Source organism: Strigops habroptila, chromosome 5, assembly GCF_004027225.2.
Source record: "Strigops habroptila isolate Jane chromosome 5, bStrHab1.2.pri, whole genome shotgun sequence".
In the NCBI taxonomy this organism is placed as follows: Eukaryota; Metazoa; Chordata; class Aves; order Psittaciformes; family Psittacidae; genus Strigops; species Strigops habroptila.
This window is the reverse complement of record NC_044281.2, coordinates 15,220,829-15,236,567: the sequence shown is the minus strand read 5'-3', so window position 1 is coordinate 15,236,567 and position 15,739 is coordinate 15,220,829. Positions and strand designations below refer to the sequence as shown.

Here is a 15,739-nt window from a genome sequence, read left to right as displayed (position 1 = left end):
ACATGTGCCCTGGCTTGGCACAGCACAATCCATTGCAGAGTGGAAACTGGGACCTGTGATTATTTTAAGAGCAACAGAGCACCCCAAGGGGTGGAGAAGACACACTGCAGCTCACTTTCTCAAATGGCTCAAATCTTTCGTGTAAGGGTGGGGAGGGGAGGAAGAAGCTAAAATTTCAATTGGTTTCAGCTTTCCAGTTCACTGCCAGGCCCACATTATTGCACTTTCCCAAGGGTGCCCTGAGATCCAAGAGTTTTCCTCCACTTCTGTTACTGGACTGGCTTTCTGCTTTTACTTCCAGCAGTGGCTGTCCTGAGTGTTATCCTAAAACTCATGTCAGCAGCTCCCCTTCCATACCAGGTGTAGAGCCAAGCGGATCAGTAATGGAACACATCATAGGATCACAAGATTTGATGCAACCAGTGCTTCCATGGTTCAGTTGCCTTATAGTTTACACTTAACTCACATGGTCAATTCAGTAAACTGCACAAACTGGCAAGACACAGCAAATCCTTTCAACTCCAGGATTTTGACCTCTGCTTGACATAAAATTTGCTTATCCCAGTGTATTTACATCATCCTCTACCTTTTATTTAATAGGCAAAGTTCATTAGCCTTCTGAATGGACTACATTAAGCTTTAAATTAACTTCTGATAATAGAGTCAGCTCCATGTGCTAAGTGCATTAAGCAAACAATGGGAATTCACAGAAAATCCTACATTAATTGACACTGCATCTTCTGATCTTACACGAACAGAAGCAATACTACCAATCCTCTTCTTCCCCAAGGAAGGAAACAGGCAAAAAATTAAACAACGTGAAGCTGAAGTGCACTGGGACTTCATCATCTTGGTCCAAGTTGCGTTCACAGCATTTCATATTTCATTTTTCCTGCATTAACATACATGCACAGGCAGGATGGTGTACAGACATGTCTTAATGTTCCTCCCTCACGTGGTTATCCATTTACAGAGCACCCTGGAAAAGAATTATGCAACTGAACAGGAGCTAGTCTTTCTACACCCTCAAGAGTACTTGTATGCATTCTGCTGACAGCAGGCAAATACCTGACAACAAAGAAATGAGCCTTCCTGATCTTAAAATGGCAACAGGGAGCAATCTTGAATCTCTTAATGTGTGACACTCCCTTCCCTTCTCTGCATCTTTTTTGCCCCATCTGTTGGAAACACTTCCCCTCCCTCAAAGAAAAGAAACACAGTTTTGTACTGAAGATTGTACAGTAACTGCCACCTACAACACCGCCTCTGTGGGGAGGGATAACAGGATCACTGAACTGATCCTGTTCAGTTCACTGTTGCACACTGATTTTTTTTTTTTTTTTTTTTTCTTCAAACAAGTCTGTCATTACAACCTTCCAAAAATTGCAGTATTTATTCTGCAAACAGAGGGAGGGACCAAGTTATGTTTTGGCCCAATAAGCTGTAACAGCTTTAACGTTCATTGTGGTGTAACTATTTTGACACAGCCATTTAAAGTTTTCAATTATGTGGCTTATGAAAGGGAAAATCTAAACCTGAAGAAATACAAAATCAGGTCATTGTGTTACAGGCTTAAACCACAAGGAGCCACCATACACCAACTCCACATCACATAACACACTTCACAAGACTAAAACTGTAAACACTTTGATGCAAACACCATATGAAACTATCATTTGTTTCAGGAAGATGGAACTGCCCAAAGTAGCACCAATATTCTCCATCCCTACACTACCTGGAGGAGGGGTCCAGGCAGGAGTGCTCAGACAAGAGCCTTTAAAGGTAGCAAGGTACTCCTGCTGCATGATACAAGAAGGCAAACTTCTTTGCCTTCACAAGAAAGGCAAACTTCATTGCCTTCACAGAGCAAGACAAACAGAAGCCTGGTTAAGGTACCAGAAGGATTTTGCGCTCATCCTCGCTGGTCTCTGCCTTCGTATGTGTGCGACTGGCCTGCGGGCTGACGGATGTCTCGTAGGCAGGCACCATCGGTGAACCTGATCGATCCAGTGACAGGTTAGTGATGCTGGCTGACCTGTAGTGGAAGAAAGAAGGATTGAAGTGTAAGTGTTCATTGTGCAGTGCTTCACCAGAGCAGGCATTGATCTTTTATCACGCTAAAAAGGAACTTAAGCTAGTGACACTGTTCACTCTCCTTAGAACAGGCTTATTGCTTAAAGCTTAGTCCCCCATCAAAGCAGAAAAAAGGATCCCTAGGAAGCAAGTGTGTTGCTTTGGAACATCGAAGTTAAACCTTAGCTTTTGTAAAGCTCTTTTAGGAAGGAGTTCAAACTAAGTTTAGCCACAGCAATTCATGTATGTCTACATCTGACTAGACTGAGGAAGGGATGGGATGCCGGGCAATTAGAAACTCCAGCAGCTGGGAGGCAAAACGGATACCAGCAAGGGCAGCCGACATCCTGGATACCTGTAACAGAGCAATGAGATTCCCCCCTCTCCTTGACCCATTTAGAATTCCTTCTCCTCAGCTCTCTGAAACAGCTGACAGCTTACAGAGTCTAGGAATTTGAGCACCTTCTCCCTAGGGTGGCTAAACTGTCTGCTGAAGTTGGAGGTCACTCCAGCTGGCAATCTTCCTTGTACTGCGATATGGAGCATCCACCTGATACCAGTACAGCTGCTGGGAAATCTTGGCTATGCGCTCCAAACACACCACTTTGCAATTTTCACTGCAAAGCTAAAAATGCAAATGAAGTTCCTGATACCCTCTGCTCCAATATCCCACAACTAAACTAAGCCTCTGAAGAACTACAGTGCAACTTCTGCAATCCAGCAGCAAAAAGCATGCAGTGCAAGCTATTAATGCTAACAGCGCCCTCAGAAGTGAGGATGGCAAACACTTCTGCATACAGCAAACAAGGAAGCTTAAAATGCCAGTGCTGAACTGACTCAAGATGTTTGAAGCAGCTTCAGCGATGAGACCTGTTGCCAGTCTCTAGTCTCTGGAATGAAACTTGGATAACTTCATAGAGCTTCATAACTGGCTAACAGACACTAATTATTCCCAAGAATTCACAACGGATAATGTGGATGAGCCCAGGCATGAAAAACCAATGCCACCCTCTTTCAACTTTTTTTTTCTGCAAGGAAGTAGGCACTGATGGTACAGTAGTCTCAAAATCACTGCTTTTTCCTCCTCTGTCCCTTGACAAGAATAGTGGGCTGATAAAGGGTTTTAGGTAGGTCCTTTTTAGTGATTTATGCAGAATCAAAGGAAACTGTATTGGCACTACATCCATATACATCTAGCACAATGTGATAAGCAAAAAACTTTCTGTTGTATTCAGGCATTCAAGGCAGGCTAAAACTCTGCCAGTTTTCTACTGTTCAGATGCTCTCAAGATAAAGTTAGAATGGGCAGAGTTTTGCAGCTTAACAGAAAGCATTATTGACGCAGAACATAAGACTGACATCAAAGTCCATCAAGTCCAACTCCCCCCAGTTGTTTCACAACAGTTACTTTAACTATGCCACCTACCTGTAAGCAGCAGGGATTTTTTATTTGTGTAACAGGGCATTAAGCAAGACTTAGAACAGTCTGATTTCTTATCTGTGTCTTTATCATCACCAATTACATCCATTACTTCATAGTATTCATCTTTTCTAAAAGCAGAGGGGAGATTTTGCAATGAAAATCCCTATCCTTTAGAAGGACATGCAAAGGAGGAATTCAAATCCCTGCACTTGCACCATTTAACTGTTGTGCTGGGTTTTTTCCCCCCATAAATAGTCTGAGAAAAAACACGACAAACTCAACACATATCCCCCATGCACAGGGAAAACAAATACTACTAAGTAACTTCTGCTACCTGCAACTAAATGCACTTAACCTGCACCTTTTTTGCTTCATCTCATCTAGAATGAGGCATGGTCTAGCTTGTCTCAAAGAAACATCTACAGCAGCTTTGAGACAATCTAAATGCTAGCATTGCTTAACTCAAAGCAAATAGTTTTGTTTCCACAGGTTCAGAATTTGGTTATTCCTCATCATTGCTGCTCAAATATGAGTCCAGACAGGCAAGTTAATACAGTGAGGCCACAAACAGCCAGAGTTAAATTCTAACTTGAATGAGCAGTTTGGGCTTGCCAGGTCCAGCTTAGAACCTTTCTACTACTGCATGCGTCAGCAAATAGCAAAGGCCTTTTAAAATAGAAAACATCCATTCAAACAGAAGGAGGAAAGCATCCTAAGGTTTCAGACATTTCCTGACATCACTGCAGTTATTTAGCATTGAACTTTTAACTCTGGACTCCCTGTCATATTTGCCCAGAATTGATTTTTGGTTCTAGTTTATTCAGCAGTGTTCTACTCCCCCTAGGTGAGATCTTTGGTTCTCAGCTGTACGGTCACCATGCATCTCCTCCTAATGGTTCCCATCACACACAAAACTCCAAGCAGTCTGTTCCCTGAAAGGCACACCCAGCATCCTTCTCAACCAAGTTCCCTTGTCTTTGCTGGTCCTGCCAGATCCCTCCAAATTGCTAAACATTCTGCATGCCTGTAATACCAATGCAAAGAAGTCTCTGAATGTCTCACGACTCTAACACTGAAATTCGGACTATCTTCAATCTGTTCCTCATATCCTTGCCTCACCTATATTTCCCAATTTAACCATAATGAAAGTATGTAACCACAACCATAGCAGAAGCACTGTAAAGTGGAAATTAGTCCTTCTAATACCAGTCTATTTAGTGGGATTAAGCTCAAGCACTCACAACTTGTACTAAAGCTCTGATAAACATTTCCAAGCTCATTCCAGCACTCTTACATAAAGGCGTATGGTGGGATTTTAGCCTAAGGAAGCCTGGTAACCTTAAACAAGATTATACTTAATGGAAGAGCAGAAGGAGCAGATTGGGGTGGGGGGAGGGGGAGGAATAGGGGGGAACAACACACAAAACCTACACCAAACAAAACCAAACAAAAGCTCCTCCATTACCTCAGTTTTCACTTCCCATTAACAAGTGTCTGTTAGTCCTTTTTCTTGGCTTCCTCAGAACTCTACCTTTCTTAGACACTTCTTTCCCTTTCTGTCCTCTTCACCACCACCTTTATTTGACTGATTCAGCAGCAAACTACAGGTTCCTCAAAAGTAGTACATTTACTAATTAGAAGATGTACACAAATGGTCTTTCCTTACCATTACATATGGGTAATAGGGTGTCCCATTTTAGACATGAAATAGCATGCTCTTTAAAAACAAGCCCCAAAATACAGGCTTTACAATGAAGGGTGTGCTAGGACTGCATCCAGAACAGAAAGTACTCAGCTGTGATTAGTTTACCTGTTCCTAGCTGGCGACTTCCCTGCATCTTCCTGGACAGCCCCGAGGCGTGCAGACAACGTGGGAGTTGAAGAGTCTGGGTGAATCAAACTGCAAGGAAAAGGAGCACGTTACAGATGTTTGAGATTTGCCTCATGCAGCAGTGGAAAAAAGATGGAATTAAAATAGAGTTAATTCCAATGTTACCTCTCATTCACACTCATGATTGGTAGATTAACAAGGGAATAGGGAAATCTTTCCCCATATGTAGGCAAATGATATCTGGAGAAGAATGCTCAAAAGTCTTCTCCCTTCAGACTCAAGTCTTAAATAATACAGCCTCTTCCCACTTCTTGCATTATCCTCCCTTCCTGCCCACTTCCCCATATCCCTTTTTCTTTACACATCTTTCTTCGTTACAGGCTGCTATTCCATGCTTTGGAGGTAGAGGCATTGCCCCCGTATCGCCAACACATCGTCTTTGCAATCAAAGCAATGTTATCTATAGATATTCTTAGACAGCTTTTACTCAGACAGCCTGACAATCTTCTGTAATTGTTTAACCTGATTACTATCACCTTTGCACTCCTTTTCCTTCCGCTCCAGAAGGAAGGACGGACAGCAGATGTTCATACACCACCAATATAAATCCCTACTAGATAAAACATCAGAGATAAGCCACTACACCCCAACTGATACAGCTGTACTGGCTGTGCTCTGGGAGATAAGACTTGTTACTAGCGTGACAGATGTTCTTTGTGAGAAAATGTACACAGTACAACTTTGCCTGAGTAGAGGTACTTGCACAGAGTACCCTACGCCTTCACTTTTAAAGGACATGGCCCATGCTGAAAAGACAGGCTCTGACTCAAGAACTCCTTGGTAGTTTCCTACCTGCCTGTACTTCTGTTTTTAGGAAAATGAGCACAAGCACCACATCTGACCTTTTCTTCCTCCCCCAAGATTGAGTTAAATCAAGGTCCTCAGAAATTAACTTGTGTACCACTTGAGGAGGAGTACAGTGTTCTTTTATTCATCTTCCAAAAATAAAGACCCCCTTATTGAAAAGCAGTAGAAGAAATATACTTTGAAAAAAGATCAGAGAACATTCATAGCTGTTCTTTCAATCCCACTTCCATTGTAACAGGTGGTTACTTTCTCTCCTACTTGCACATCTTATAATATAAGACAGCATCTCTTATATTCTGTTGCCCAATCCAAAACCCGACAAGTAAAGCACCAGATCTGTGCTTTACTCGATACACTGGTGGTTAGAAGGGACGTTTTTTTGATTTGCCTTTCTAAACTCTGAAGCTAAAAACCTGCTCTGCCACTGGTATAGGATCACTGACTCAAGAGGTTAAAGGAAGGACCACAAATAATTTACAGCTCCACTAGAAGTTTCCAAATTTCAACTTAAAGAGAAGAACATTAGAAGCAAGCACAGGATTAGATTCTTTTTACAGATGTACATTTAAGTTTCCTAGATGGAAACCACCAGCTTTTGTCTAGGTAGGTGTCAGCCTGAAAACACAATTAAGATTCTGGTGCTCAGCATGAAGCCATTCACTTTACCTTTGCCAGGTTAGATCCTCCTCCAGGAAGATGTTGCGGCTAGCTTTACGGCTCCCAACTGGGGTGCGTGGCTCACCGGGATCCAGCGCTGATACAGAACACGCAGAATCCGACAGAGCGTTTAAGTCTTCTCCTATGGAATTGCTGTCTGTGGAGTGTGCATAGCTTAAGGCTATTTTGCGGCAGTAAGTGCAGGCTCGGAGATCCCCTACGGAAAGGGGAACCAGAGAATGTAAGTGAACAGGAACAAATAACACTCTGTTACTCAGAGGTGTATAGTGGTGCAAAAGGGATTTCCTGTTTCAAATCCTCTTTGTGTGTTTAAGTCTAGTTCTCCTATTCCCTTAAAAAGCAAAAGCCCAGATAATTATACAATCAGTGAATTTCTCCAAGTCAAATGATGCATAACATTATTAGTAAGAGAGAGATAGGTTGCTGGGGGAGGGAGAGAGCACTGGTGCACACCAAAATCATGGTACAACAACAGCCAGTCAGATATGACATACCAGCTGATGTCTGGAAATCATTACCTCCATTGGATGTCTACAGTTTGATAAGTGGTATTTGAAAGAGTTTCCCTCACCCTCAATTAGACCACGTGGCTCATTAAATTTTAAAATTACCATTACAAAGAGCAGCTTTTACTTGAGCACACTCTTTGTAGTGAACATCCTTGTTAAATAGCAGCCATATTTGCTTTGTCTTCATGGACATAGCAATGGTAAAAATAAGCAGGCATAATCCACTATTGTGCATGAAGAAACTGGTAGAATTAAGTCCTTAAGTTATTCTTAAGTGATTCTTTTTGCTTATTTCTAAGCCCACCAGAGACCTGTAGAGCATTCTCTAGCAGACGCCAGAATCGAAAACGCAGTAGTCATGAGCTGAGCACGCAGAGAATGTTCTGCTTTTCAACAGATAAACCTTACCTGTGTAGCCCATGAATTTTCCAGGAATTTCCTGATTGCAGCATCGACTACAGAAGATCTGCCCACAAAGTCGACAGTGGTGCCTCCGTCGGAAGGTGGTGAATTTCTCACTGCAGTCATAGCATTCTTTGCACTGGCTGTCAGGCATCCAGTACTGCTTCAAGTCACTGTCCTACAAGGGAAGGCAGCAGAGGAAGTTTTCTATGTAAATAAAAAAAGCATGTTTGGATCTATGATTGCTTTGTAGACTGTGCACATGAAAAGGACAATTTCATATATTCGTGTGTGTGCGCAAACTCTTGTCTATAAGCACAGAAAGGGTTTTTCATGTGGTTTTGTCATGAGTCAGAAGACAGAGAGTTCTTAACTGTGAGAATAAATCTAGTAAGCCTTTGCCCTCTGGATCCAAGATGGAAGCAAAGCAGATAAAAGCTATCATGAGCTCTAGATAAAGGTCAATAAGGAACAAACATGAAGTACTGTCTGCAGTTCCCTCTCATTTACCCCTGGCACATGACAGGCCCTCAACTAGCACAGGTAAAAAAAACCCCATCTATTTCAAAAGATCATTTTAACAGTTAATATTGGGATGTACTTTGAAAGGATTATAAATACATGTAAAAAGTTCTGTTATGTGATCAAATCCTTCAAAACCTCAATAAACAGTTGTAAAAGCCTGTGACCCTGATTGGCATTGTTTCAAAACTCCAGGTTAACTGCTATGAGAAGACAACTGTGGAATAAACACTCAGCAGACAACGACATATACTGATTTACAGCATGGTGCAGCCACAGGAATTTGTGTCGTAAGACTTGACAACAAAGAGTTAAAACTTCTGTTTGGTGTTGTAGCTATAAAACAGAGCAAGACAAATCTCTCAATTATGATTCTGAGCACACCAGCTACAATCACAGTGGATGGAGACAACCACTAATGACATGACAGCTCTGACTGTGAAAACACTCTTTGCTAGAGTTCAGTTCTAGCAATAAGCCTTTTCAGGGGGACTGAATACTCTGGGATTTTCCTTGGAAGAGAAAGTGCTGCAAGAATTTTCTCAAAGCAACCCAAGAGGAGAGTAACTGCAGAGGAGAAAAGTGATCCATACTCCAACTTTCACATTAAAAAAACCCCAAGAAAACCATACCCAAACTGGGGCTTTTTTTGGATGTTTACAAAGTGAAGTTTGACATAGCTGCTAGACCAATTTTGAGACCAAGCCAGCTATGATCAACAAGACAACAAATTCATGTTGCACTCGCCCAAGAAAACTTGTACAGGAAGAGGTCAAAGACCGCCCAAGGCAGTCCAGTGTTCAAAAGAGTCTAGAAATCCTTAAGATGAACACTAAGCTTCAAGCAGGGAAAGATACAGTGAAGAGCTTTGCCAAGAAACTGTTGCAAAGCTGCAGGGGATGCCAATTAACAGGTTTTGCTGCAGCTCTGCACGATAAGCCAAGTGTCTGGTTCTGCCACATGAGTGGCTGTTCCAAGCAGCCCTGCCTCTGCCCACGATCTCTCCCTCTTTGCCTCTGCATCACTTGCACATAACTGGATGTTTAGAAACCTAACCACTGCTGCTGACACCTTCCAGATCTCTTCCTTTCTCAAGTCAGAGCCAACACTCATGACAAGAACAGACTACAACGAAAGATTCAGAATAGAAGCCTGGCCCCCATTAGCAGTAGAGGTTGATTAGAGGGGCACCAACCAGGATCTGACGTGCTTTCTACAACAGTAAAGTGATCTCCAGTAGAGCCAGACAGTAGGAATAAATTGTTGCCTGGAGTGACTCAAGCAAGACATGGCTGCAGTCAAGAGCAGTGATGCATTACCATTTATACAGAAGTCAGCATGCTGACAACTAACATACCAGTTTCAGAGAAAGATCTAGACATACTCATTTACTGCTGCATCCTGACCGAGCACTTCTCCAATAGCTTCAAAGATGCCTGGAAGTCTCCAGGGCCTTCAGAAGCTACCACAAACTGAAATATTAGTAGGGGCCACACTCAGTGCCCTGCTTACTGCAATGAAAGGCTTTTGCTTCACCCTCAAAAACATCATACTTTCTACCAAAGCAAACTTATTCTTACAAGCAGAATAGCACTGGAAGCTAAGTCAGTTTACTCAAAGTCTACCTGTAAAAGCTATCAAGCCAAAACCCTTTTTCCTCTTCATTCAGTTTAATTAAATGTATTTCTGTCTGTTCATGCCTTACTCCCAGACACAGCTATTTATATCATCTCTTATAAATAGTTGTGGCTTCTTTTCTCATCTGGATCCTCCTCTTAAAGGCATGGCCCAACACAGCAGTAGGTGAAATCAGCAAGTCAGTAGCGACCACCAGACCCTTAACCAACTGAATCAACACCATTACCAGGACAAGCCTTTCAAGCAAATGTTGCTGACCAATCATTACCACAGTAAACAGAAGATTTAATCATCCTCAGAATTATCATTACCATTTGTGACAGTCAATGTGTTTCACACACGTTCAAGGATAAAACCCATCAGTTAATGTTCAAGGATAAAAACCATCAGGTAATACTAGATTAGGCAACACAGAAGTGGGAAGGAGTTTAAAATGCAAGCATCTGGCCCAAGGTCAGAAAGCAGAGCAACTGCAATGTTTCACTCCTACAATATGACAGATGTTTGACATGTCATAAGTCAGCATCACTGTTTCCTCTGCACTCACACAATTTTTTAGCTTATTCACTCATCCTTCAAACTTCTGAAAAATCCCTGTGATGTATCTAAAAAAATGAGGCTCAGAGAAGCCCAGTAAACAATTCAGTTTCTAGATAATTCGGCCTACAAATCCCTAAGAAGTAGTACCTGGCTCTTCCCCTCCATGATTTCTTTGAGGCGCTTTAAAACAGTGCTGAGGCTTCTTAACTGAACTGCTGTTCGAGGATCATGACCTCCAAGAGGCGGTTCTACTTTCCTCCGATTGTCTGGAAGGGAAGGGAGAGTAGTATTCATTTCTTCCATGATACATCAACATTCACATCACTACACAAAGCCCCACTACAGGGAAAAATGTTCACATATGTATTATGCACGTTACAAAGTTACAGCCTGTACCACTTCTTGCCCTTGTACTTTTCTCCCCCGAAGAGCTTCTGACGCCAGATAGCCTACTTTGACTGACATTTTAAATATCATCCTGTCTTTACAAGAACTGATTAAATTATCTGAGAATGAAAGCATCTTTTAAAGAAATAAAGCTATTTTCAACCTACCACATGAACCTTGTAATAATAGTATTTTAGAAAGCACTGAAGTCTCATTTTAGAATGCCCTCTAGGATATTAATACGTACGAAATAATTACAACAATATTTACACTCATTCTAGGACTAGTACAAGCCAATGCCTTAACCCAAACTTATTTATAAATTGCTACAGCAAGTCTCAGGACTCAGTTTCTATTAAAAACAGTAATTCAGAATAAAAAGCATCCAGAAGTTCACATTGCGGGGGGGGGTTGATTTTTAATTTTTTTAAGTTAAAAGCCAAGTTGTTGAGAACTTGTACAGTCATTCTTGATTAACTATAGCAAAGACACTCCTGAATAAAAACCTACTGCAGTTAATTTCTTTCCCATAAAATGCTAGGTTACTTTGAAGCATTGCTGTACAAGTTACAAATAGGATCTTTCTCCCCAGAAGGATCTGCAAACTCAGTGCTGTATTTACCTGAACATTTAAACATTTTCAGAGTCGCTTTTCTACATAAACAACTTTTCTGAATAAAGTTTCTTACCAGCTTCGTTGCTCTCCATCTGACTAGCATTTTATTTTGATTCCCCCTAGTACAAGAACAGAAATGGCTGCTTTCTGTTTACTGCTTTAAATACCACTGATGTCAGCGGGAATGCTGACAGCATCAGCACAAGCATGTTAACTATTGCCGTGCAGTAATAGCTAGGCTACCCCTTTGTGTGCAGATCAAAACCCTTAGAGGAATGGGATTAAAACTGTGGGATTCCAGGCCTCTTCTTCAGTAGATATCTTAGTAGATATTTTTAATCAGCCCACATATAGCTGCTTAATGACCTGTGCACAAAAAGAAGCCACAGCAGATGTTTTTAAAGATGGGGTGCTTAAACCCAGTTCAGTGGCCAGCCACTTGGAATTTATTTATTAAAAAAAACCCCAAAAAGCAATAACAACAAAAGTACTTTTGGACAGCACCAAGCTGAGCATTTTAGGGTGATTAAAGACACCATCCCTATAAAAGAATTCAGATGTGTCAATCTTAGGTTAACTCTTACTCCCAATCCAAATTCTGTTACTATAAATACCATAGTCATTTTCTCAGTCAACACACACATGATTTACAGATGTATGTTTTCAGCATTGTAACATTTTAAGAAAACATTGATAATACCATAGAAGACTTTGGCTCCTCTTTCTTCTATCCCAAGATTTATGCTGCATTTACTTCCTGGACTTTCCCGCTGCAACTTTTGAATTCAGATCACTACCAGGCCTCCTGCCTAACTAGCTACAAACCTTAGGCAAGTGATTCCCGAAATATGAACATACATAGCACTGAGGAAATGCCATAGATAACTCCACACTGGTTCTCTTGCTAGTTAAATGCCCTTTTGTGTGTTACATAAGAAAAAAGAAGTCAAAAGGATGTCATCTGCATTAGAAAAAGCATGCCATCAGCAGCTGGACCACATGGCTAACCTATTTATATATACTAGATAAGATATAGATATACTAGATAAGATATAGATATACTAGAAAAGCTGGCTGATTCTCAGGTTAAAATTCAGTTGGCTCTTTTCCTTTGCAATCATGTGATTTCTTCCTTTCTGGGAGAAAATACAAGAATGAGCAAGAATGTAAGAAGTTATCACTCCTGCAGTACAGGACACACTGTGCCTAAACCACAATCCCTATAAAAGAATTCACATGTATCAATCTTAGGTTAACTCTTACTCCCAATCCAAATTCTGTTGCTATAATTACCATAGTCATTTTCTCAGCCAATACACACATGAGTTACAGAGGTATGTTTTCAGCATTGTAACTGTATTTCCTTATTTCACCATTAAATCTGCAAAACTCATGCTCCCTTCCACAAACACAGAAACTGTAGGAGTATTTTTCTTGCTTTGCTACATCATCATCCCAACTGCTATCAGTTGCACTTCTGAAGAGTTTCCATATCTTCTTTTGATTTGACTACACTTACACATCTAAGGAATGGTAAGGGTTTTTTCTAGTGTTCCTGAAGCAGCAAACTCAGTATATGCTACCAAAACAAACCAACCCAAAACAAAAACCACAGAAAAAGTCACACACCCCCAAAAACACCCCACAACCCACATCCCACCAGACACAATTAAAATGTCACACAATAAATTAAGTTTTTTAAATAAAATTAAATTTTATTTAAGTGTTATTTCATCTGTTTGGCAACCAGATTAGCTCCACTTTTGCTTGACATTCTCCGCCCAGCACAAAAACACCTGCAGGAAGTAAAGACAGCTTCCTCATGGTTTTGATATATAGAGTCCTTATACTTTCTCAGTCCACAACTCCAATGTATCTTCATCCATTTACTCTTCTTCCCTAGCCAAACACTCATACAAGGCAGTCATTTTTCACTTGACACCATCTTGCATTTAACAAACAAAAGCCAGCTGGACCTCAGCCCTTCAAGGTAATACACCAACACGGGTGTGGAACACATCTTTTCAGGACTACTAGTTTATGCAGTAATTATGGTTTTCCTATGCATTACTTACCAATCTGCACGTTCACTAAACAAAACCTAAATATACCAAAGGAATCCCATCTAGATTTCCAGTTTAACCTATTTATCCTTCTTAAGCTAAAAATTAACTCCTGCAGCTAAAGAAAAAAGTTCTCATATTTCAACAGTAACCCTTGCCCTTCCTATATGTATTTATGGCTGCTGATCCTTGGAAAAACCTGTATGTCCTCTGAAATACTACGTTTTTCTCCTCTTTTTCCTACTCTCCCCACCTGAACTGTGACCACTGAGAAGGAACCTGCAATACCATTCCAGCTATGATTACCTACTCAGTATGCTAAGTCTCGTTTCTCTGGCTGCCTAATCCCTGTGGAAGTCAAACAGCAAGATTACTTTTGCATTCTGAGTGCCAATCAACCTACCTCACTTTAAGGTTTCTAACCTGTAATCCCCAGATAATTTCCAAGTCGCAACTAAGAATGAAGTAAATAATTGACAAATCAGCCAAGAGCATGCTGCTGTACTTGGGGCATTTGAGAAAAAGCTTTAAAAAGCAAAACAAAACAAACAACAAAACTTAATTGGTTTGTTGTGACAGGTACAACTGAAAAGCACGAACAATACTAGAGGGCAAGAAGGAAGACCAGGAATGTGTTCAACTAAGGCAGCATGCAAATGAGTCACAGAGATGAAATTGCTAGCTATCTGTTCTGGACTTTTGCCTAGTTATCAAAACTGGACATGTTTTTAAAATCCCATACACATTAACAACATTTAAGATCCAATTTGTTTACACTAGATATCATACTCTTGGAAATACTGTCTTGCACAGGATTTTTACCCAGCTTAGCAGTTTGCTCAAGGCTATCACAAACAGCCATTGTTAACCAGGCAGATTTCAAGAGGTACCCCTGCAATCTACTTACTAGCTCTTCCACATCTTCATAAAGTCATTACACAGTTGCAGCTTTGAAATCACAATCAATTCTCATTCCAGCTAAAAGATTCAGGATGGCATCTGGCAATAGTTCCAAGGTTAGGAATAAAAAAGGTTTAGACAAAAGTTTCTATTCAATTCTCCTCAAAACAGCTACAAGAAAAAAACCTGCATTTTTAACTCCCTTGAAGACACAAACATCAACTCCATTCAAACTGAGCTCTGAATTTATAGCTTGTATATGGCTGTTAAGAAACTGAAGTTAGGAAAATAAAATCTCTCAAGACAAAGCAGAAATTTTCAGGATCAGGGTTCAAGTGACTTCAAGACACTGGCTGTGTTTTGGCAGCCTCTTTTGTTCCAGACTGTTTTGTAATATCAACAGCAGAGCCCCAGCAACAGTGTCTTCCTAGAACACTAAGAAGGGTGGAGGGAACATGCTTCTGAGGTCAAAGTGCAACCTCACTAACAGAAACAGTGTAGCCTGATACCAAATTCTGCTGTCAATCTAGACAGTCAACGAATCTTTCTTCACCTCCTTCCACCTCACTCTGAAGCATCCTAGACTGGCTAGTACAACATTTCCTTGTAGAATAGAGATCTGAAATTACCCAGAGTTGTAGAAGATCTTCTTTGCAGCTCACCAGTCAGTTGCTTTTTGTAAGGAACCGGTGAGCTCTGAGACTGAGTCCTGGGATGCTGAGGTCTGGACCAGCTACCACTCAATGCTTGTGGATCACTCTGTCCTGCCTCTGCTCTCTCTGCTGTGGATGAAAGTCTGCCATCATCTGGAGTTGACAAAAAGCAAGAAACCAACTGCTCAGACATGATAAAGAAAACCAGTAGTGCATGCAAAACTAAGGGTAAACAACTCTCAAATAGCTTATTTGGATCATGATTATACATTAATTAAAAAAAAAAAAGGCATGAATATTTAGTCTGAAAAGTACCATACAAAACATGGAAACAGGCCAGCATGTAGAACTTGTCTGTCAAGGCTCAGGCTATTTCAGAAACACTCCTAATGTGAAAAGTGTCTAAAAAACAAACTGGAAAGCATGAATTATTCTTGCTATATGGAATAGCTACGCTTGACTATCAGCTTCCACCCCGAAAAGTTTTTCAGTTTTGTTAAAAATCAGCACTGAGGTCATTAACGTTACCACAGCCTTTATAAACCACGATTTTTCCATCAAAGGATCAAGTATGGACAGGTTCTCATTGATCCCAGTAACATGCCCATTTGATGGGCTGTTTCAAGGTTGTTTTCCC

General features: G+C 40.9%; 1 protein-coding gene across 7 annotated transcripts in view; it reads right to left on the bottom strand.

Annotated features, from left to right (window-relative positions):
* The window catches only part of PIKFYVE (phosphoinositide kinase, FYVE-type zinc finger containing), a 63,737-nt gene that overhangs the window by 43,352 nt on the left and 4,646 nt on the right, over nucleotides 1-15,739 (bottom strand). For 6 of the 7 annotated variants that reach the window (XM_030488042.1, XM_030488041.1, XM_030488044.1 and 3 more), the window contains exons 3-8: nucleotides 15,079-15,255; nucleotides 10,631-10,749; nucleotides 7,790-7,961; nucleotides 6,861-7,068; nucleotides 5,307-5,396; nucleotides 1,897-2,035 (exon numbers count right to left, since the gene is read on the bottom strand). In XM_030488042.1, coding sequence (XP_030343902.1) covers nucleotides 1,897-2,035; nucleotides 5,307-5,396; nucleotides 6,861-7,068; nucleotides 7,790-7,961; nucleotides 10,631-10,749; nucleotides 15,079-15,255 — 905 coding nt within the window. Of the gene's footprint in view, nucleotides 1-1,896; nucleotides 2,036-5,306; nucleotides 5,397-6,860; nucleotides 7,069-7,789; nucleotides 7,962-10,630; nucleotides 10,750-15,078; nucleotides 15,256-15,739 lie in introns of those variants that run through there. The other variant, XM_030488045.1, reaches the window with a different exon arrangement.